Source organism: Scomber scombrus, chromosome 19 (assembly GCF_963691925.1).
Source record: "Scomber scombrus chromosome 19, fScoSco1.1, whole genome shotgun sequence".
NCBI lineage: Eukaryota > Metazoa > Chordata > Actinopteri > Scombriformes > Scombridae > Scomber > Scomber scombrus.
Genome location: NC_084988.1, coordinates 28,369,554 through 28,394,752, shown reverse-complemented (window position 1 = coordinate 28,394,752; position 25,199 = coordinate 28,369,554). Strand labels below are relative to the sequence as shown.

The 25,199-nt window shown below is 36.5% G+C and overlaps 1 protein-coding gene across 8 annotated transcripts in view; it reads right to left on the bottom strand.

Annotated features, from left to right (window-relative positions):
• Window positions 1-13,113: 13,113 nt before the first annotated feature.
• Window positions 13,114-25,199, bottom strand: part of nrxn3a (neurexin 3a) — a 240,686-nt gene continuing 228,600 nt past the window's right edge. For 5 of the 8 annotated variants that reach the window (XM_062440941.1, XM_062440938.1, XM_062440940.1 and 2 more), the window contains one exon: window positions 13,114-13,451. In XM_062440941.1, coding sequence (XP_062296925.1) covers window positions 13,147-13,451 — 305 coding nt within the window. In that variant the 3' untranslated portion in view covers window positions 13,114-13,146. Of the gene's footprint in view, window positions 14,085-25,199 lie in introns of all 8 variants that reach the window. The other 3 variants (XM_062440935.1, XM_062440936.1, XM_062440937.1) reach the window with 2 other exon arrangements.

Below are 25,199 nucleotides of genomic sequence, written 5' to 3'. Positions count from 1 at the left end.
TTTGCATTCTTAATTTGTACCCAGAGGACTGTACACTAAACAGCAAAGTGAAGAAAATAACTGACTTATGTCTAGTACAGGCTAGACGCTTGATATGTCTTTGCTGGAAGGATGTTAAAAGCCCTTCCGTTGGTCGTTGGCTGAAAGAGCTATCAGCATGCCTTGTCCTAGAAAAATTAACATACACAAAGAAAAAGAAATCAGCCAAATTTCACGAGATCTGGAACCCCTTTCTTTCATTCTTGGAGAACTGTGAACTGGGGGAAACTCTGGAATTTTTAAGGTGATCTATTCACAAGGAATGCCGATGTAACTTTTATGTTAACAATATGATGCTAAGCTATTTTAATATCCCATTTATGTAATGTCGTTACCCTTTTTGTGTTTTGTTTTTGGGGTGGGGGGTTTTCCTTTGCTTTAAGTTGACTATTTTATGCTTTGTTGGAATGTACTGCAATGTGATTTGTTAAAGAAATCAATGAACATAACAAAAAAAGTTTTATCTGACAATAAGAATTTTGGATAATGTATCTTTAAAAGATGTGTGTGGGCATAGAGAGCAGGTTCCAGTCCTCCATCATGAGTTCAGAGTTTCTGGCTCAGAGATGATGTTACTATATTATAAAGAGGTCAGGTGGTTCAGAGATGATGTTATTATATTATAAAGAGGTCAGGTGGTTCAGAGATGATGTTATTATATTATAAATAGGTCAGGTGGTTCAGAGATGATGTAATTATATTATAAAGAGGTCAGGTGGTTCAGATGATGTTATTATATTATAAAGAGGTCAGGTGGTTCAGATGATGTTATTATATTAAAAAGAGGTCAGGTGGTTCAGAGATGATGTTATTATATTATAAATAGGTCAGGTGGTTCAGAGATGATGTTACTATATTATAAAGAGGTCAGGTGGTTCAGATGATGTTACTATATTATAAAGAGGTCAGGTGGTTCAGAGATGATGTTATTATATTATAAAGAGGTCAGGTGGTTCAGAGATGATGTTATTATATTATAAAGAGGTCAGGTGGTTCAGAGATGATGTTATTATATTATAAATAGGTCAGGTGGTTCAGAGATGATGTAATTATATTATAAAGAGGTCAGGTGGTTCAGATGATGTTATTATATTATAAAGAGGTCAGGTGGTTCAGATGATGTTATTATATTATAAAGAGGTCAGGTGGTTCAGATGATGTTACTATATTATAAAGAGGTCAGGTGGTTCAGATGATGTTACTATATTATAAAGAGGTCAGGTGGTTCAGAGATGATGTTATTATATTATAAAGAGGTCAGGTGGTTCAGAGATGACGTTATTATATTATAAAGAGGTCAGGTGGTTCAGATGATGTTATTATATTATAAAGAGGTCAGGTGGTTCAGAGATGATGTTATTATATTATAAAGAGGTCAGGTGGTTCAGAGATGATGTTATTATATTATAAAGAGGTCAGGTGGTTCAGAGATGATATTATTATATTATAAATAGGTCAGGTGATTCAGAGATGATGTAATTATATTATAAAGAGGTCAGGTGGTTCAGATGATGTTATTATATTATAAAGAGGTCAGGTGGTTCAGATGATGTTATTATATTATAAAGAGGTCAGGTGGTTCAGAGATGATGTTACTATATTATAAAGAGGTCAGGTGGTTCAGAGATGATGTTATTATATTATAAAGAGGTCAGGTGGTTCAGAGATGACGTTATTATATTATAAAGAGGTCAGGTGGTTCAGATGATGTTATTATATTATAAAGAGGTCAGGTGGTTCAGAGATGATGTTATTATATTATAAAGAGGTCAGGTGGTTCAGAGATGATGTTATTATATTATAAAGAGGTCAGGTGGTTCAGAGATGATGTAATTATATTATAAAGAGGTCAGGTGGTTCAGATGATGTTATTATATTATAAAGAGGTCAGGTGGTTCAGATGATGTTATTATATTATAAAGAGGTCAGGTGGTTCAGAGATGATGTTATTATATTATAAAGAGGTCAGGTGGTTCAGATGATGTTATTATATTATAAAGAGGTCAGGTGGTTCAGAGATGATGTTACTATATTATAAAGAGGTCAGGTGGTTCAGATGATGTTACTATATTATAAAGAGGTCAGGTGGTTCAGAGATGATGTTATTATATTATAAAGAGGTCAGGTGGTTCAGATGATGTTATTATATTATAAAGAGGTCAGGTGGTTCAGAGATGATGTTATTATATTATAAAGAGGTCAGGTGGTTCAGAGATGATGTTATTATATTATAAAGAGGTCAGGTGGTTCAGACATGATGTTATTATATTATAAAGAGGTCAGGTGGTTCAGAGATGATGTTATTATATTATAAAGAGGTCAGGTGGTTCAGAGATGATGTTATTATATTATAAAGAGGTCGGGTGGTTCAGAGATGATGTTATTATATTATAAAGAGGTCAGGTGGTTCAGAGATGATGTTATTATATTATAAAGAGGTCAGGTGGTTCAGATGATGTTATTATATTATAAAGAGGTCAGGTGGTTCAGAGATGATGTTATTATATTATAAAGAGGTCAGGTGGTTCAGATATGATGTCATTATATTATAAAGAGGTCAGGTGGTTCAGAGATGATGTTATTATATTATAAAGAGGTCAGGTGGTTGAAGCCAGATGAAGACATTCTTCCCATCTAGCTGTTTCATGCAGCAGCATTCACACATGCTCTGTGATGAGTCACTTTTTCCTTGTTAGAAGATGGCATCTAATGGGGAAAATCCATTTCATTTATTTAGTGTTATTGTTTTAGTTTTATTTATATTAGTAATGAAATAGCAGAAATGTAAAAGATTATATTTCACATAAATATTTATGTTTTAGTAACATTTCTCATTTAAATGAATTATTGGATTTTTTAGGTATTTTAAAGCTACTGTATATGTTCAAAACTAGGTTTTTTATGGTACATCTTTGATTAGCATTATTAACTACTGCTATCTAACAAAATTGATGTTATTTGACTAAATTGTCCTCTAACAGAAAGGCTTTTAATAGGCTATATAACTGCTGATGTCAGCAGTTATATGGTTTTGACATTTCATTTTAAAATCAAAAGTAAATATTAATTTTAATGAATTAGCAATGTTTTTTTCGAGGGTTACACCATGGGACATACAGTCCCCTCCAAAAGTATTGGAACAGTGAAGCCAATTCCGTTATTTTTGCTGTAGACTGAAAACATTTGGGTTTAACATCAAAAGATGAATATGAGACAAGAGATCAACTTCTCAGCTTTTATATCCAGGTATTTACATCTAGATCTGATACACAACTTAGAAGATAGCATTATTTGTAACGGAACACCGCATTTTTAGGTGAGCAAAAGTATTGGAACATGTGAGTAACAAGTGTGTTTTGTTGCCCAGTTGTGTCCTATTACATTGATTATTCAAACAATAAATAGCGCTGAATGTCTACGCTCAGTTTTATATTTGGGTTTTGCCTGTGCAGACTTAGTTAATTATAGTTAGAGGTGTAACCAACATGAAAACCAGAGAGCTGTCTATGGGTGAAAAAAAAGCAATTGTGAAGCTGAGAGAAAATGGAAAATCAATCAGAGCCATTGCACAAACATTGGCCATAGCCAGTACAACCATTTAGAATGTCCTGAAGAAGAAAGAAACCACTGGTGTACTAAGTAACAGACGTCTAACGGGTAGACCAAGGAAAACAGCAGCAGTTGACGACAGAAACATTGTGATAGCTGTAAAGAAAGATCCTAAAACAACTGTTAGTGACATCAGCAACAACCTCCAGAGGGCAGGAGTGAAGCTATCAGAATCTACTGTTTGCAGAAGACTTCATGAACAAAAGTACAGAGGCTACACCAGAAGATGCAAACCACTCATTAGCAACAAGAATAGGAAGGTCAGGCTGGATTTTGCCAGACAGTACAGAGACAAGCCTCAAAAATTCTGGGACAAAGTTTTATGGACTGATGAGACAAAGATTAACCTTTACCAAAGTGAAAGAAAGGCTAAAGTTTGGAGAAAGAAAGGATCTGCTCATGATCCCAAACATACAAGCTTCATCTGTGAAGCACGGTGGAGGTAATGTCATGGCTTGGGCTTGCATGGCTTCTTCTGGGACGGGCTCATTAATCTTCATTGATGATGTAACACATGATGGCAGCAGCAGAATGAACTCAGAAGTCTACAGAAACATTTTGTCTCCCAATTTAAAGAAAGATGCAACCAAACTGATTGAGAGATCCTTCATCATGCAGCAAGATAATGACCCAAAACACACTGCAAAAACAACAAAGGAGTTCATTAGGGGCAAGAAGTGGAAGGTTTTAGACTGGCCAAATCAATCTCCAGACTTAAACCCTATAGAGCATTTATCTTACCTGCTAAAGAGGAGACTGAAGGGAGTAACCCCCCAAAACAAACAACAACCGAAAGAGGCTGCAGTGAAAGCCTGGAAAAGCATCACAAAAGAAGAATGCAAAAGTTTGGTGATGTTAATGGGTCACAGGCTTGATGCAGTTATTGCAAGCAAAGGATTTGCAACTAAATATTAAGTCTTATTCATTTTAATCTATTTTAAGTCTTTCTGTTCCAATACTTTTGCTCACCTAAAAATGTGGTGTTCCGTTACAAATAATGCTATCTTCTAAGTTGTGTATCAGATCTAGATGTAAATACCTGGATATAAAAGCTGAGATGTTGATCTCTTGTCTCATATTCATCTTTTGATGTCAAACCCAAATGTTTTCAGTCTAAAGCAAAAATAAAGGAATTGGCCTCACTGTTCCAATACTTTTGGAGGGTACTGTATAAAATGAGCAAACCTGACTAAGTCCAAAAAACATCAATTTATGAGTAATATTTAAGAGCTTCTAACCTTGTCAGGCAGCAGTTGTGATCATCAGTGGTCCTTCTCTGTAAAACCACAACGTGCTTCTTCACAATTTTAACAGAATGGACTTTGAGACACTTCATGTGGTTCACGTGACTTGACATGATTCCCCAAATTATATTTATTCCATTAACCTTTACTTAATATGAAAAAGTGATAAAGTAATATTATGGCAGATATAGTTAATATTGTGTTTTATTGAGAATTTGAGGGGTTTTAAAAGTGTAATTTTTTTGTTGAAGTTTTTATGGTTACACCACTGGGACATTTTCGCCATAATCCTAGAGGATTATATATATATTCTCTCAAAATGAATTAAAAGCAGTCATTGTATACTTGGTGCACAAGAAAAGAATGTGTGCAACGTATTCATGCATTTACTTTCAAATTTTAACCCATTTAAATTGGATTAAACCACAGGGACACAAAAAAAAGTAGCGTCAAGTTATAAAGATTTCATAGGTGACTCATCAAGTAATTTGGGAAAGGAAGGCATAATGGCTTTGATATAATTGCAGATTTGAAGGACTATAAAGAAATGGGAATGTGTGAAATTGAATGTATTTCGCAGTTGTTCAAAGGTACGAAATATCTCATCTATAAAAAGGGTTTTCATATTGTCAATGCCATTCCTTATCCAAACACCAAAAGACCATGATTTCCTCCATGATTGATGGAGGAAAAAGGGGATGGGGGAAGTAGGGGCGAGTAGAGAGTAATTTTTCCATCCATAGTTTTTACTAATAGTAGACCATATTTTCAGAGAGTCTGTTACAACAAGATTGTTTTTGACATATTGTAATGACAGTGGCATTGGGGAAAAGAAAAAGAGCAGACAGCGAAGAGTGAAGAGAGTTACGCTCCAGATTGGAACCTCTGCATGTTTATCACATTGAAGGAGCACGTATATTACACGACCAATAGTAAGACTGGAAATGAGGCATCCCCCCACCCTGTGAAGGACAAAATATTTAAATAATCTCACAGTGTAATACAAAATACATCATTGATTCCTTCACATTCAGAAAGGGGAAAAAAACAAAGCTTTTCAACATAGTGTGGAATTTACTTATCTAATTCTTGCAGCCTAGTGATACACCTACCACTTTCACAGAAAACAGAAGACAGAAGGAATAGCTCCATCACTGATCCTAACTGTTGGTCTGAAATGCTTACTGCAGAGCATGGAACGACGGGCTAGCAGAAAACTCTTCCCTTCTGAGAGCTACTTCCCATTGCTTTATCAGCCCTGTATCTATGGGAAACCTAAGTAGTATGAGAAAAGTTAGCTAAGCAACTAACAACAATCATAGTAGTTAGTTCTGGGCAATTTAATTAAATAAGATTGACTTCTTCATTGTTTGAAGGCTGGTTTGACCACGGGAAATCATAGTATTATGCGCAGGACTTCATAGTATTATCCTCAACGTCAACAAATTCTGTTCTCAAAATGATGTTATAATCAGTACAATCAAAAAAACAATTGTACAGTCTTACCTATTAAAGGTAATCCCATGGGATCCGGTTTGTATTGTGAAACGTTTTGTACATTTCCAAGGAGCACATGAGTGAGGCATGTCCTCCGATTTGTCCAGCTTGCCACATCCAATATGGCGGTGACGTCCACATACAATTCACGATTGCGGCGTCTACGTATATATGTCTGTGCATATGGCTACAATGTCAGCGTGTTGCTAAACAACCATGTCAATCTTAATTTAGGTGTAAAGTTTGTTTAGCTGCCTGCTTAATTCATATATGAGGTAATTCATATGTTTCAGTAATATGGCCAAGATTAAAAGTGTGTAATTGTTTTCTTTAAGTATGTTTTGTTTTGACTGCTTATATTATATGTAAATTAAGTTAAAAATCATTAGTAGCATTTTGTTTGAAATTGTGAAAGGGTTTTAACATTAAAGCTTTAAAAATTATAAAAAATGTAAAATTGTAAAAACTAATTTAAGGTTAAGATTGTTTTTTGTATTTTTGATGAATATGTATTTTTGTAAGGTTTTCAATATAATACAAAAAGATGGTCATGATTTTCCTTTTTCTTTATAGATCTTATGGGGTGTTTACATTGTGTTCATGGTGTGCAAAGGGAACAAGGAAAAGTGTCAAATAAACTTCTGTGCTTTTGTGCCAGTAAACGCTTCACCACATCAGTCTAATCTGATCCATGATCAACGTCTACAATGGCCACAAGAGGACTGGATGTGATGGTCTAAAGTGTGACTCACCCTCACAAAATGGAAGCATCTGAGAATTTGTCAAAGACTAAAGACCAGGAAACAACTACCTGTCAGGCCAGCGATGGAGATGAGCCATGAGGAGGAGGAGGCTCACAAAAAGGAGAAACAGCTCATCAAACTACATGAACAGTGGAAGACACTGACACGTAAGGCCAGAGAACAATTAAAGTTAGACATTCCTGAGAGACAAATTGCCTCCATCATAGACACTCTAAAGAGGATCAAAGAGACTGTTACTAGCCTGTATATAAAAATCAGAGATCACATTACTCCTTCTAGTGACACAAGACATTGTATTGATGCATGACGGGCAGTAACAAAGGACATTATTAAAGTTGCCTATGCTGGAATAAATGGAGACTATGACAGCAAAGCAGTGAAACAACGTCTTTGTGAGCTGCATGAGATTATGCTCACTCCATCTATGGATCCACGACGTGGAGTGCAGACTCCAGCGTCTGCACAGCTGCAGCATGGAATATGTTCCATTGCAGCAGCAAACAGGGCAGATGTTGCAGCAGAGTTTGCTAAAGGAAGTGTTATTGGAGGTATTACTGGAGGAAGAAAAAAAGATTTGACTCTGAGGAAAAGCAAAGGACAGAACTTGAAGCACAGAAATGTGAATTGGAAAGACTGAAGGCCAAAAAGTGTAATGTAAAAGAAGTACGCTTCTTGTTCATATGTTACAAGTCTGGCTCGTGCTGCTTTTACATCCTTTTGGGTGTAAGGTCTGTTCGTCTGTTCATCTGATGGAAGCTGAAGACACAGGTCGGTGTGGAGCTACAGGCACTAGCTCCACACAGATTCAAACATCTACTAATGTCACAGTGGCAACAGTACCTCCATCACCTCCACAGGCAGATGTGCTTTACAGTGCACAAGCAGTTCAAGACAGCATAGCTCTACCAATGTCAGAGCTTTAAAAGTGAAGAAGGATCAATCAGATCACTGTGTTTTGTTATCTTTAGGAGGCCCATTACTTCTGTCTTGGCATATGCCTTATTTGGATATAGGCCAAGACAGAAGAAGAGTAATGGGGTCTTGGTTCAGGGGATACTGGTAAAGTGTCAAGAAATCATTTATGACCTGTGGTTCTGGGGTTGCATGACCAGTGTAAGATACATATGCATATACATTCTGCTCCATGGTCATCTTCTTTGGGGTAAAATGACATAGGCGGATATGTTTGACCAATCACAGATGATTTATTTGATCTCTTAGAAAATAAAATAGTTTAGGCTTGCTCTTTGCTTGTTGAGATGATGACATTCTGTGTGTACACACACATGAATGACATCAGCTCAACAAGCAAAGAGCAAGCTTTGCTGTGTCTATTGTACAACAATAGTTGTTTAATCTTCAACCCAGCAGTGTTTTGTGTATTTGTATTTCATATTTGTTGTGACAATTGTGACAGTGTTGTGACAATTTCCATGACATCTGTATTCACCGGTGATCCCATTCAGTTCATTGGGTGGAAGGCTGCATTCATATCTCTCATAGACAAAAAGAACATTTCTCCTGCAGACAAACTGCTTTATTTGAAAAGATATGTTTTTTGCCCAAAAGAGACTTGATGGCATCTTTTACAGAAGTGATGAAAAAGACTACGTTATCTTACCCAAGTCCACGTGTGGACTGAAGGAGCCAGGTATTGAACCGCCAATCTGCCAATTGCAGGACAACTGCTCTACCTCCTGAGCCACAGTCGCCCCGGAGACACAGGTGAACACTGTTTGCTCAACGTTTTTTAAGCCATAACCATGATCGTGCCCAAACTTTAACCACACTTTTAGTTTAGGTTGCAACAATAAAATACTAACCCTAACCCTAACCCTTACTATGACCCAAACCATGATCTTTCCCTAAACTCAACCAAGTTGTTTTTGTGCCTAGACCTAACCAAACATTGTCACATGATAAAACATATTTTCATCAAATTGTTCATTTGATAAAGAAATGTTTACTTGTTGGCCAAGCATGTGTTTTTTTGTGTTTGCTCTGGAACAGTGAAGCCACATAGCTGCCTCTCCCTTCCTTCCTCATTGTGGCCTTTAGACCATAGACCGTTTAGACCATTTAGACCATAGACCAATGTACCAGTGTCCATTATTGCCAGTGAGTCAAAAATAAGTACACTGCAACAACGTTAACAACGTTAATCATTTCACATCACAATACGTCATTGAGCATGGTGTTGCCCTAACATTTTTATTCTAATGTCATCAAAAACTGTCCCAAGCACTCTCCACCATCAATCATTTGCTCAAACCACAAACTCCCTCAATTACAGAAACTACAGAAGAGCACTGCAATCATTTCCTGGCCCACCACCATAATCAGGCCACTTCTCAAGAAACCCATTCTTGATCCAAAAGTTTTTGCCAATTAAAGACCAATTTCTAATCTGCTATTCATCTCCAAAGTACTGGAAAAAGTAGTTGCTGCCCACCTTCAGGACCATCTCAAATACAACAACCTCTTTGAAAAATTTCAGTCTGGTTTTCGCTCTGCCCACAGTACAGAAACAGCTCTGGTTAGAGTCACAAATGACTTACTGATGGCAGCCCATACTGGCTCACCTTCCTTCCTTATCCTCCTTGATTTATCTAGTGCATTTGACACTGTTGTATTTTCCTCAACCAGTTACATCACGCCATCACGCCATCACGCCATTGACACTGCCCTTAGGTGGGTTAAATCTTACCTCACTGACAGAACAAAGTCCCGGATACTTACCGTCACCTGGGGGTTCCCACTATACGGCTCCCCATTGGCCATCATCAGTTGCTATGGAATCTCATTTCATAGCTACGCTGATGACACACAACTTTACATAAAAACTGACACACACTCCACTGCAGCTTCGCCATCATCATCATCATCATCATCATCATCATCATCATCATCATCATCATCATCTTCTCTATCAACACTCATCGCCTGTCTGAAAGAGATAAAGCTGTGGATGAAACACAACTTTCCAGTTGAACAGCTCCAAAACTGAAGCAATTTTAGATGGCACCCCACACCAGATCCACATCCAACTCTTCCCTCTCCTCATCAGTCACCAAACTTGGTGTAAGATTTGACCCTCAGCTCATCTTTGAAGCCCATATCAAACAGCTCTGCAAGATTTCCTTTAACCATCTTAGAATTTTTGCCAAACTCTGTCCCATACTAACCTCATCTGATGATGAAAAGCTGGTCCACACCTTTGTCTCCCCTAGACTGGATTACTGCAATGCACTTCTCATTGGGGTCCCTAGCAAGAGTCTCCAGAGACTACAATATGTTCAGAACAGCGCTGCAAGGATCTTGATGAGAGTGCGAAAGCATGAACACATCACACATATTCTACATACACTTCATTGGCTTTCCATCTCCGCCCAGGATTGATTACAAGATCTCCGTCCTCCCTCACCAGTGCATCTATGGCAATGACCCCCCGTCACCTGAAAGAGCTTCTACTAACCTCAATACATCCTGCCACTCTACAAATTAAAATCTCCTCCTCCCCTCCAAGACTAGACTCAGCACCATTGGTGATCGAACCTTTTGTTCAGCTGCCCCTCATCTGTGGAACACCCTTCTTGAACAGCTGAGGGCACCACAGTCTATTGAGACTTTTAAAAAGGGACTGAAAACATTTCTTTTAAATAGATCTTTTTTATTTTAATTATTTTCTGATGTTTTATGTTTTGTTTGTCTTGTAACACTTTGAGTTTTGCTTTGCAAATTCAAAGTGCTTTATTAATAAAATGTATTATTATTATTATTTTTGTTATTCTTAGCTGTACCAATCAGAATTAAGCAACATTTGACCAAAACCAGACCCACACAGTCCTGAACAAGCAGATTGGTGATTTTGACTATTAAAACTTTAAATAAATTAAAAAACAAGGATGCTTTTTTTTCTTTAATCAAAAGTAGAATTTTGATTGTTGGTAATTAGTTATATTGAGTTATGGAGAAAAATCAAGCGCATCATGTGCATAAAGCGGCCTCATTTGTTCTTTCCTGTTGAGTCTGGATGATTCATGCTGAGAGAGGGGGCAAAAAAAGCAGTATTGTATGCCATAAGTAACTGCATAACTTGATTTGGATTGCATTCCAAAAGACTACAGTGTATTTTTAAAGAAAAATAAAAACATATTTTAGATTTATTTGTTTTATTTGTTAAAACTGATGAAAAAGGTTATGAAAAGTATCAATTATAACACGAAATCTGAATTTCAGGCAAGAAAAAGACTGAAGTCCACATCATTAAATAACAAAGTATTAAATGACAATGGCAGGTAATGGAAACAAAAATAGACAGTAAAATATCATCAAAACATAATGATAAGTAAACAAAAAGATAAAAAGGTGACAAGACAATGATTTGAAGTGACCAGTCCGATAAAAAAAAAAAACACAAACAAACAACAACAAAAAACAATTTCAGCTCTTCTTAACTGTGAACCCCCATCCATTATAGCCTTTTGTCTCTCTGTTATAAGTCTGACTTTATTCTCTTCCAAAAATAAATAACACTAGTGTAACCCAGAACAAGAAAGCCATGATACAGAAGGAAGGGCACCTTGTATTTGTTGGACAACTGCAAGTAGTTAAATATTCATGCAACTTTAGAAACATCTCTGGTTAGATCTCTAGGCTAACAATACATTTTTAATTTTTTTACGAAATATCAATATGATTCTCCACATTCTGACGTAAGTTTTTCTCCATGTAAATCAACAGTTAATAGATTTTGTCATGAAATATGCAGATAAACCATATGTTCAGTCTGTACAATAGAGGTACTAAAATTACAACTGTCATGGTATATGTACATTTTACTACCTACAAATTACAACAGCTAGCATGTAATAAAATATGTAAACAAATTTCCTGTTTTTTGACACAGTTGACTGTGACAGCAGATAGAATTAACACTTTCACCATTTGATTTATTTCTGTATACACATTTGTTAACAATGTTGTAGTACTGCATTAGTCTTTCTCCCGATACCTCCATAGAAAAAGGGAATGATAGACAATGAAACAACATACAGTTGCAAAAAGATAAAACCACCACTGGCTGTGCTTCATTAACAGACCTTTTCTTTCAGAGATTATTCTTTAGGAAATAATGTTTTCACCAATTAATATTTTTGAGGGCTTCAAAAAGAAGGGAGGGTCTAAAAACTCATCTGATGATGAAGAGCTGTTTTGGCATTAAATAGACCATGGTCCAAGTTGAACACTGTATACTGGACTTTTACTGTACTGTACTTTACTGTAAAATTAGGATGACGTGCATTTTACAATCAGTTGATTTTTTCACCACTGAACCACCACTTCTTTCAACAAAGTGAGTTACTGTCTGTCAGACAATGAGAATAACTTTGGTACATCAGATTCCAGAGCTAACAGATTCAATTAGAACTGTTTCCTCACCGGATTTCATTTTATACACAGAAATGTTCTTTCTTTTTTTAATTTTTAATTTGCTTAAAGCAAAAATCACCAAGACACCACACTTGTATTATGTATAAACCATACAAATTTTGTCATATTCTGATACAACAAGAGTCCTTTTTTACTTTGACAACAATTGTGTGCCTGACCCCCTCGTTAAGCACTACATGTTGCTTACATGCTGAAAATGGTCAAGATTATGAGCATTTTTGTAATTTTACAAAAAAGTTTTTTTGTTTAATGCCAAGGATCACATTGTTCTAAAAGTCACTTAGGAGAATGATGTAGCTGTGAATTATTTCTATACTGATAATGTCTCTCACCAGATTGAAGTGGAAGGTCTCTAAAGTTGCTATTTAGCCTTCTCGTTATGCTTACAATAGTAAGTGTGCTTTATATTACAGTACATGTCAGTTTAACTACTCAGCACATACATGTTATACCATCATTTGTCATAGCTCCTTGCGGAAAGTAAATGTTCTCTTAGTGCTTTCTTTCTTTACTGTGTCGTGTTCACATAAGTCTCACAGTCACACATAATACTCCTTATCCTTATTTTTCTGTTTTTTGTTGCTGCCTTTTAAGCTCTGCTGCTTGTCCTTCAGGACAGTGCCATTACTCTGCACAGCTGAATTGGTGATGTAGTTCCTGCTCTCGTCCACCTGGTAGGACCCTTCATCCCTGTTCCTGTACTTATACATGGCATAAAGAAGGATGAGGATGCACAGGGCAGCGGCCGCCACTATTCCGATGACCATCCCGGTGGTGCTGCTAGATTCACGAACCACTTCCGAGGGCCCTGGAACTCTCCTGACGCCTGGTTCTGTGGGAAGTGCTGTGGGTATATTATGGAACACGGGGGAGGTTATTAATGGGCCCCTCAGTTTGGTGCTGTCTACCTCAAAGGATGTGGGCAATGGAAGCAACACTAGGTTGGGCTGGGGTTTTAGCTCGCGGTTATTCATTTTGCCAGCCAGCTGTTTGGCGGGAGCATTGTGGAGGGTGGCGGTGAAGGCAGAGGTGGCGGTGGTGCGGCTCTGGTCGGCGGTTAGTGGTATGGCGGTAGTGATAGTCCTACCGCGCCTGGAGACTGAATGTTTGTTATGTCTAAAAGTCTTGGGTGCATGAGCTTTGTAGCCACCTTCAAAGCCCGATGTGGACAAGGTCTTATCTGTTACCAAGGAGAGGGTCGTGTAAAAATCTTCATCATCGGTAGGGGGTAGGTTAGACTTGAACGCTTCCCCAGAGCCATACCCCGATTTCACCAAGCCATCATCATCACAATCATCGCTGCCTCGGTCCGACAAGCAAGGTACCCCCGCCTCAGTGGTCTTGGACAGGGACTCTTTGGTGGTCTCAATAATGGTGAGGAGTGGGTGGTGGGTTGAGGGAGTGGGAATGAAGGGTGCACGAGGAGCTACAGGGGGGTGCGCTAATGGATCCTCAAGTACTGGGATGACTAATTCAGCTCCTGGGATTGGAGAAAGACAGGTAGTAATTTAGAGGGCAGTGTGGGGGTTTTATGAAATATAATTTTATATGTATGTATGTGTATATATATCTATATATCTATATCTATCTATCTATCTATCTATCTATCTATCTATCTATCTATCTATATAGATATAGTATATAGTATATACAAACATATACACCACACACACACACACACATATATATGTGTGTATATATAGTTATAGATATAGATATATATATATATATATATATATATATATATATATATATATATATATATATATATATATATATATATATATATATATATATATATATATATATATATACATATATATAGTTATAGATATAGATATACACATAAATATTCAGATATAATTTTCTTTTTTATTTCTAAGTGGCCAGTAGGTATACCCCTGAATATCATTGAAGATACCTATAAGGGAGAGTGCAATCTTCAAATGTAAACATTAAACTGTTCTAAATACAAATAAATTAAAACATATTCAAAGTAGTTAAAGTCAAAAGATACTGTAGTTATTTTTATTCATTATATTTTCCCTTTATTGAGTAGGAAGGAAAACTAATATGTAATAAAACTTTTTTTTCGATTTCACAGCACATTCAAGTAACATTAATTTAATTTAATTAGGCTTGTTATACAAAATACAGAGTGCTGTGATAATAGAAATGACAGATGTGTCACTTCTTACTGGCTCTTAGATCATCTTAAACCTTTTGTTTATTATGACAACACTAAAAAATGTAGTTATAGTTCTACAAACATTTCTCAGATACAGAGCTGTTCTGGAGGTAATGATGAAAATTACTGATTTCTGTAAATCAGGTTTGACATGAAATTTGATGGGAATTGAAGGTAATTTATCACTAGAATAATTAAACATCCACACAGTTCTATGTAAAACAGCAGTTCTAATGACCAAGCGCAAATCATCTCTGTTTTAGTCTAGAGACCAAACATCAGAAAAAAACAAAATCAATATTGATATTAATATTTAAAAATATGATTACCAATTACCAATTTATTTGAAGAAACAAACTCTCCTAGTTGCAATTTTAATATGGACAAGTTAGAATTAAATCAAGACATTCTAGATAGTGGAGGGTCAACAGAACACGCAGAGAGGATTTTTCGCAGCTTATGTTTCATTATACTGTCATCCCAATTTTGGAATTTTGGATGACATTTGGTCCTTTTTTTCCCACATACTGTCTTTTCACTATACTGTTTCTTGGAAATGAAGGTTTAACTCAACAGTGACTGTTTGTGACTGAATGATTATGTCATATGAGCAGCTCTGTAACCAAGAAAAACTGTTAAACTATAACTTTGATTTTAAGTTGGACCAATGTCAATGGCAGAGCAAAGTCACCTGAATGCTCACCCTCTGTGAAATACTAACCTTCATGAAAGATGTCATGAAGGGCATTCTTACCCAATGTGTGTTCAACAGCTTCATTTTGTAGTTAGCCATTATATAGTCAAATCGTTGAGAACCTTACTCACCAGAAGATCATCAGATTTCCTAAAGATTCCACTTACATACATGCTCTTACTACACAGTTTATTTTTCATCTTCTCAACAACAGTTAAAAATGTAAAAAAAAAAAAAAAAAAGAAAGATAAAATCAGTTCTTTCAAATTGCAAATAATCTAATCTCTACAATGTATCTGCCACCGTAGAAAGCTACTACTGGGGTTAGTTTACTATATCACTCAACAAGGCCTGTTAGAGGTTTTTATTTTTTTTTAATACAATTTTGCTCCATTTGACCGTCTTGATTGGAATGACTACAGAACAACAATGTCTCATTTTCAGACAGTTAAAACATGGGGTTTTGGAAAATGACATGTTACAGTTAGAAATTCCTTATAACCAGCATTTAAAACTGTTAGGTATAAAACCTTACACACTCTGTCATGTAATTACTGAATTTAAAATTTTGATCGCAGTCAATAACTGGCAAACTATTTAAGAATCCACTGTATATGTTACAGTAACATTACTGAGATACAGTAACATTACTGTAACACATACAGTGGATTCTTGAAGCGTTAGTAACTGCAGGGTTGGTTTGCATGAAGCCTGTGACATTTCTGTTAGAATAGATTCATACTGTCATTGTGGTTAAGCTAGCTGTTGTTAGTCAGTCAATGCTATAATCTGTCATCTATATATTAGCTGCTTGATCAACTATAAAGTGTCATTGTTTTGTTTTTTTCTGCATTGGCTATTTTATGTAGGGGAGTGGGTTTTTATGGAGCAGAGGTCTGTTGCACAACAGCAGAATTAAGAAATCCAGGATAACTGAAAAAGGAAGGCTCAACAAAGTCTCATCAGTTCATCCTGGCTTAATTGGCTATCTAGGTTTGGTGCAAGAGCCCTCTGGGCTGAGTTACTTATCCAGCACTACTGTTCATTAATAACAAATTGCTTCAAACCACCACAATTTTGAGCACTGTAACTAAAATATGTTGCTCCGTTTCCCCATATACAAACTCTTCAGTTTTTGTAGATTCTGAATGAAATGTGAAATAACATATTATACTATTGAACAGTTGTTTTCCTGTGGCATTGTTCCTGTTTAGTAAAATGGGAAAAGCATCAATGCAAAAAAAACAAAAACAAATTAACAAACAAACAAACAACAACAATAACAACAACAACAACAACAAGGCCAACAATTATCACTAGTCTTTTTAAAGATGCACATACATCATAGACTGTAAACCTTCTGGTGACAAGGTGACAACTCATTTTAAGGAAACGTAAACTCAGGTAGGTTTTTAATGGTGTGAACATTCAAACTGCCATTGACAAGAAGTATCCACTGTGCATGTGCATACTGAAAATGTATTGCACAATGCAAATTATACTCACAAATTACCACAAACACCAACATATACATTCACAAGCACACAAATCTTTAGATCAAACTAATTCTAGTTTATTCTATAATTTCAAACAGTAAAAAACTATTAGAGACACATTCACTTATCAATGTCTACAGCTCGATCAGAGATGCAGTTTGCAAGCTTTTAGAAAATTACTTCTTCAGACAAATGATTTTACGATCACATTGTCTGATGTAGTCAGTATTTAAGGTACTACATGTAGCACTTTGTATTCTGAGTCAGCTGATATGCTGTTAAAGAAAATATTCTCAGCAATCAGCAGCTCTTGACACAATTTAATCCCATGGAAGATTGTGTTTTGAGCAACTGAGCAACTGTAGCATCTAGTGGGGCAGCTAAGTGAAAATTTTAGCAGAATCGTTCACTTTGTAATACAAGCATCACATTTCACACAGAGACCCATCAGTGGTTATTTGACATAAAATATGTTAGCCACTTAAAAATCGACCTGTAATTACAGGTTGATTTTTTGCACTACCAGGACGTCACTGCTATGAAACTCTGCATAGAATTCAATGTTAGATTTTACAAGGTAATACTGAAAATCCTGCTAGCAACACTCCCTCTAGTTTATGGCTCACCAAAACTTCACAAGAGCTTTGTATTTCAAGCTCTGTCCTCTGCTGGGTCATGTCCTACCTCTCTCTCTTTTAAAAAAAATAATCTTTTTTTTAATTGGATTTTCAGTTTCATACCACTTCAGTTATGAAAATTCTCCAAAATAATTATTTGTTTTATGTCCTATGTACTATTTTAGAGTATCTTGGGGGAAAGTATCCAAACGGAATGGCTTTCTGACGTTCCTTAAGGGTAAGTGCTCAGTCCCCTCATCAATTCAATGTACACCACCTTACTTGGCGCAATAATCTGCTCCCATGGTTTCTCATATCCCAGCTCTTCCTGTAATTCCCACAGGAGGCGCTGGGATCACACTCACTGATATACACATCCATTAAACATTCACAATGCTGGTGGAAAAAAGTAAGTGAACCCTTGGATATAATAACTGGTCCAACTTCCTTTGGGAGCACTAACCTCAACCAAGCGCTTTCCGGTAGCTGGTGATCTGACCTGTATGATTTTCAGGAGGAATTTTGGACCAATCTTCCTTACAGAGCTGCTTCAGCTCAAGCATATTCTTAGGATGTCTGGGGTGAATGACTCACTTGAGGTCATTCCATAGCATCTCTATTGGATTCATGTCTGAGCTCTGACTGGGCCACTCCAAAAGGTGGATTTTCTTTTTTTGAAGTCACTCTGTTGTAGATTTACTTTGATGTTTAGGGTTGTTGTCCTGCTACATCACCCAACTTCTACTGAGCTTCAGCTGGCGGACAGCCATCCTAACATTAACCTGTAGGTTACCTTGATACATTTGGGAATTCATTTTCCCCTCAAAGATGGCAAGCTGTCCAGGCCCCGAGGAAGCAAAGTAGCCCCCAATCATCATGCTCCCTCCACCGTACTTTACCGTTGCCTTGATGTTTTCATGTTGGTATGCAGTGCCATTTTATGCCATACGTAGCGCTGTGTGTTCTTCCCAAACAATTCAACCTTAGTTTCATTAGTCTACAAAACATTTTCCCAGTAACGTTATGGGGTGTTTGGCAAACTTAAGGCATGTGTTATTCAAGTCTTTAGCTGTTACTCTAGGGATCTTTTTTTTTTACCTCATGGAGCATTCTGCGTCGTACCTTTGGTGTCAACTTGGCTGGGCACCCACTATTATACAAGTGTAGACAAACACAATGTGCTTAACTGAGCTGTGTTTGTCTATATTTGTGACTTAAATGTAGATCGGACTACATTTTATGACCAATTAATGCAGAAAACTAGGTCATTCCAAAGGGTTCACATACTTTTTCTTGCCAATGTATTGGCATGTATGAAAGAACGCCACCTTCGATTTGACAACACCAAGCTTCTTGTCATCCTAACCAGTCTCTCTATACAAACAGATCAATATCCAGCGCGAATCAATTGGGCCACAAAGTGTGCCCAAAACTTGGGTGTCATGATTATTGACTCATTAACCTTTAAGGTCCATCTGGCCTCAATTGCTCAGTTGTGTCAATTTGTCCTGTACAACATCAGGGAGATCAGACCCTACCTGTCTGAGCACACAGCACAAGTCCTGGTACAGGCTCTTGTAATATCACGTAATGACTATTGCAACTCCTTACTTGTAGACCTCCCTACACCTGTATGAACAGGTGTAGGGAGCCAATGAAAGGAACCTTACTACTCTATCTATTGCCTCTGTGCGCTGCCTGTTGGCACTTACGTCCGATCAGAGTCAAACTTAGCTTTATGGCTCTTACTCATGTTATTCTCTCCTGACTAAATCCCCGGTTGTGTTGTATCAGCTTGTGTTTGTTCGTTATATATCAACATACATTGCTTTGGATAAAAGCATCACCTAAATTAAATTGTAACTGTAATCATAATATTTTGATTTGCACTCAGCTGCCCCACTAATAACTCACTGCGCAGAAACCTAGAGGCCAGGGAGGAGAGTAATTAAGAAATTCTCCCCACCTGTAATTTGACAGTTTAGAACTGTTGAATTGGTGGCATTACCTTTGACATATAAAGATGGTTTACCTGTTTAAGATCACATCTATATAAAATTGTCTGAGTCAATTCAGTGATGTGAAAGCTAAAGCATGTAACATGTAGCTAAGATTGCTGCATGTATGGTTATTAGCTTCCTGCTAAGACACATGAAGAAAATCATTTTTGAAATCCACTCCTCACATTTTACATACTGCATCTTAAAAAAAAAATCAGAGAATAAAAAAAATCATAAATTTTCAACTTACATCAACAAATTGCCCGCATGATTTAGCCAGGAAGAAAAGAATTTACAAAGAAAAAGTTGTATAACAATGTTGGAGAGCTGCTTGGTACCGTTAAAGATCATTTTTATCCATTGGAGAATGTGTTCTAGCTTTAAACATGACGGTACAGGGAGGCAACAACACATACATCCACACCACATAACAAAAAATAAACACCATAATTCTGTTTTTTATGTTTTGTTTTTTCCTGGTAAATATATATGTATATATATTTTTTCTTTTTTTAATTTCTTTTTTTTTTTTATTTAATTTTTTTTTTTTTTTTTTTTTACAAAAAATGTGTATCTACATTTTTTTTGTTGCAATAGACTTCAATAGTATCTAAAATCTATTCATGTTACAGTTTTTGCTTAAATTGTTATTTGTTCTTTAGTGTAGAATGGATGGATGACGTTATATCATAATACCTCTAAAGACAAGGGAGAAGGTGAAGAAGGGGTGGGACCTATGAACATACTACATAGGAAATGAGGGTGATGAGGGTGACAGTGTAAGTCAGTTGCCATGTCCATGTAAAGGCAGTACGAAGCGGTCGGGCGGCATTAGCGCTTTTGGCTGTAAGGAAGGGATGGGGATATACAAACAATGAGCATATACATGCCCATCTACAGAAAAGAACAGAAGAACTCTAACACTGACAAGTCTGACAAGCCCTAAACTGCAACTTCTTAGCCATGCAGTTCATTTTTTTTTTGCCTCACAGTCAAAATATTATTCAGTAAAGATTCCTTTGTTTTTTCAAAATAAATTTGAAAAAGTCTGAAAAATAAGATTTTGTAGACCAGGATCTGGAATTGCTTCACCTACTAGTTTGTGGGATTGCATATGTTTATAAAATACCTAAAGTAGAATTGCTTATGCAACCATTGCTATACATTTTTACTTTTTAAATGTAATATTTGTCAGGAAATTATACTGTAAGAAAAATCACACAAGTTAGTTACTGAAGTAGTTCCAAATCCAAAAATGTCAAATCATATATAAAAATGTTTCACGCTGGCATTTAAGTATTATCTGATTGACAAAAAAACTAAACTAAACTAAAAAAATGTTTAAAAACAGACAGTCTTAATAAGCCAAGAACCAAAATGACATTTATTAATTGGATTACTTAAAAAAAAAAGAAAAACCTGTTAAAATTATCAAATAAAAAATGTTAAGATGAAAGAACAAAGCCATTTAAAATTTTGCACACACTACAACCAGATGCACACAATAGAAAACAGACACTGATGAGAGAGGCACTCGACTGGAGGACGGGCCCCTCTCTCATGTGTTTCTTGATGACAAATCTATCTGTAATGTTAATCTTTAAACATGGACCGGTCGTGCAGTCTGGGTGTACATCAGAGAGAGACAGTGCTGGCTGAGAATGGGTTATTATTATTTTTTGTTTTAGCTTTAGTTATACTGCAGGATGTTGATGCATGCTTAAAGTAAGTTGCATTTAGGGAGAGTAGAAAAGAAACAACACAGAAAACTGAGGGCAGGTGAGACTGACCAAAATGACAGACACTGTGTCCCAATCCCTTACTATAAACTAATATTTAATGAAGTTAATGAAGAAACCTGTGATAATCATGTGGACATTAATCAAACTGCACATTTAGGAAACTGACCAGTTGTCTTCTAGTGCTGTTGAGCACCAGCTCAACATCAGTATTCAATATGCAAACTGAAATGTTTGCATATAAACCCCCACACCCTCTGAAAGAAATTATTGTATAGTATGCAATTGGAGCACAGGTCAAGTTTAACTAATAGCAGTTGAAGAAAAGAAGAAAAAAGCTTAAAAACACCCGAAAAAAACAAAAAAACAAAAAACACAAGACATATATTAACAATATTGTGTCAGGTTCTATATATGAAATGCAATCGATTCAGGATTCAAGTATGATAAGGTCAAATGACAAGCTCAAAGGTGATATCCATAACATTGTGTATATTGTGGCCCTGTTTTGTGGTGAAAAGTGTACTCCAAAGGTAGCAGTTTGTTTGAACCTACCAAAGCAGAAAATGAAATTAAACTAAAGAAATTAGACACTGATACAACAAATGTCACTGACTGAGGAAAATACAAACATGTAACGTTTAACGTTACATTTCATTACTTGGCACTGTCAACCATGACAAGGTGTGATTCGACAAGCTTTTCAGCATCAGTTTATAGTGGGTCCAGTGGTGTTTTTACACTAGTATTTTTGATTCAAATCATTAGCGGTTCACCTAAAATGTAGACACGGACAGAGTTTTTCAAAATCATGGAGCAGACCAAACAAACAGACTGTGATTGGTTTTACTTAAACTGTGATATGGCTCATGTGAACTTGTTTAAAAGTCTTTGGACTGTGGGGTAATTTTTAACATCTGCATTTTAATGAGGAAAACACCAACAAATGGCAGCAGATATCCACTGATTGGCAGTCAGACTTAGGTTTAAACTCAAACAAACAAACCTAGTGTAAAAACAGTGACGCAATTAAACTGTATTGTAACACAGTTATGATATCTCCACCACTCAGTAGGATATATATGTTTGGGCTGAATAATATTATGGATACCAGCTTTAATCCTGTAGTGTCTTTTGACATATGATTCAATATTTTGTCTAATGCAACCCACATAAACCATGAGGACTGCACATATATGTAAAAATACAATCACGGAAAATTCCATAAGATGGCAGTCATCTGTCTATACTTAAGCGGAAATTAACAGTGACCCATGTTTTCCTAGAAGGCAAGAAACACCTAAAAACGTACGACATGTATTAGAATATGCTCAATATTAATGTTTGTGTGATTTGTAGTTTGTTGCAATTTCTGTATATGGTCTCTAAGGTTTTGTTCATCTTCTGTGATTTAAAACACTGTTCATTGCTGAACCTGATGTAGGTTAAAAAAGCAGGTTTACTCTTAACATTTCCATGTGTTAAGACAAACTAAATTAATGTTAAAATAAAATTAGATTCTTAACTTTTTACATGGTAGTTTTAATGTGAATTATTTTCTCTTTTCTTTTTACATATTACTTTTACTCCTTCATTTCATGGTTTTGATATGTTTGATATGAAAATGCCTTTTTTTTAAAAACTAATTTTAGAATTATTCATTGTAAGTCATTTTTAATGCTTATTAACCACCATGGAATTATGAAAAGCACCTGATGTAACAGTGTCCCAACCCTTGCCCCTTCAGCACTGTTAAACATAAGTCACCTGGGGCACTTGATGCCTCTCCCAGAAACAGTGCTACTCAACCTCACAACAGGGTTGAACTGATTGAGAAAGGTCCTAAAGGTGTCAGAATACTTTAAGAGTGTGTTTGTAGTTCAAAGAGGTTCAAAGATCAAAACACCAGAAAAACCTTTTCATTGGTGGAAGTGGAGGGGGATTTTGATTAATACAATGTTACTTTAGTCATAATTCAGCTGTATCTCACATCATAAGTGGTGACATTATATCATTATCAATGTGTTACAGCACTTATTGCACTCAAATGCATTTCAAGAATAAATATGACAGACAGAATACAGAGTTCTAACTGACCAATCTGATGTCTGCAGCCTGGCGTCATTTGCAGCTCATCCGACTAATCAAACAAAGCTGTCAGACTGTATGTAATGGCACTGTGCTCTGGTGTAGCACATACTAAAGACCACAGATTTATCAACATGTTCTTCCTGTTGCCTTCAGATGATAAAAGCTCCATATCAATGCAGTCCATTTACCATCCACTTACCCTGGGATGTCAAAGTGAAACAATAACTGACACCATTGGGTTTGAAATTGAGGTTACAAAATAGTTCTTACATTGCTATCTGGTGTGGGCTGCATTCCAAATGTAGAGTGACTCCAATGGCCAAAACACTCTCCTCCTCTGCTGTGCTCCCACTGTCTGGGCCCATCCTCACCCCCTCTAACCTTGATTTTGCAGTATCAGGTTGAGACTGGGCTTTGATTTATCAGGCTTCAAGTCAGAGGGACGGCCAGCGCTCTATTACTTCCTCTACCCTGTCCTCCTTTTACCCAGCATATTCCTCTATGATTCCTGTTTCTTATCGTATGCTCTTATTCCTCTCTTTTTAGACAGTTGCGTCATGTCTACACAGGAAGTATAGCGTATAGCTAACGCAGAGCAGCAGCTAGGGCGCTGTTTATGTGTCTACACAGGAGCATATCTGTTCCATCAGATGAGATGGTGTTGAGGCTTTAACTTCTCAAATTAAAGTTCAGTGCTGACGCTTACACTATGATCACCTATAACTTTCCCTGTTTTTCCATGTGCTGAGACCACCCACTACTTACATAACATACTCATGTCAGAAAATCATAATCAAGTATTGTCAATCATCATAGATATGCAGCTTACAATGTTATGGTGTTGATGAAATGCATCAATGGGTAATTTTCTACGGCATAAGTTGACATTATAGTAGAAGGTGACAGATCTTGAAAAATGATCCATAAGCCTTGGGACAACTACCCCAACTCATTTGAAAGGCCTGAAGCCAGGTTGAATGAACTGACCTTTAAGAGGGCACCAGAGGTGGTGAAACATTTTACATTTTATGGATTTTGGGCTTGGGTGTGGCAAAATGGCTTGATGGCACCACCTAGAAAATTTCAAATTAAAACCCCCCACCTTTTGAAATTTGATTTAGCATCTTCCTTTGTGATAAAATTGATCAAAATCTTGATCTTTCATTGAGCACTGTTGCTGTGGTGACACAGTGAACTTCAATGTTTTGCCATTAAGAGGCAAGTATTTGTAATTTACAATGTACACCTGCACCAAAATTCTCATACTTGATAAGAGTCCTGGGTTGAAAACCCCTACATGTCAGTATTGAGTCACACTCACAGTGCCATCTACTGATAACAGGAACTCAGCCTTATATGACAAACATCATTGGGTTTACATGGAATTTACACTGTGTGGTCTACACATGATACGCAAGATATTGTATAATTACACAGGAAATCATATTTATCTCCTTCATGCAATGTCTGATAAGAGTCCAGGCCTGAACACATACATGCCTACAGTAAAACACTTTGATTGCTGTGCAACCCGACATGCACAAAGGTGCGAGAGAATCTCTGGTTGCAGTTTTAATTTAGATTTTATAACCCAGTTTCACATCAAAATGTGTAATAGGTACGTTGGTCCACAAGGCAAGAGGTATTACTTTCACAATAACAGCTGTAAAACTTTGAGATGTCTAACTTTTAAAAAAATCTATTCTGTTCTATTGGCCTGTGTCTGCATCATACAACTGTCAGGTTTCTGTCTGTGAAAACAAACAA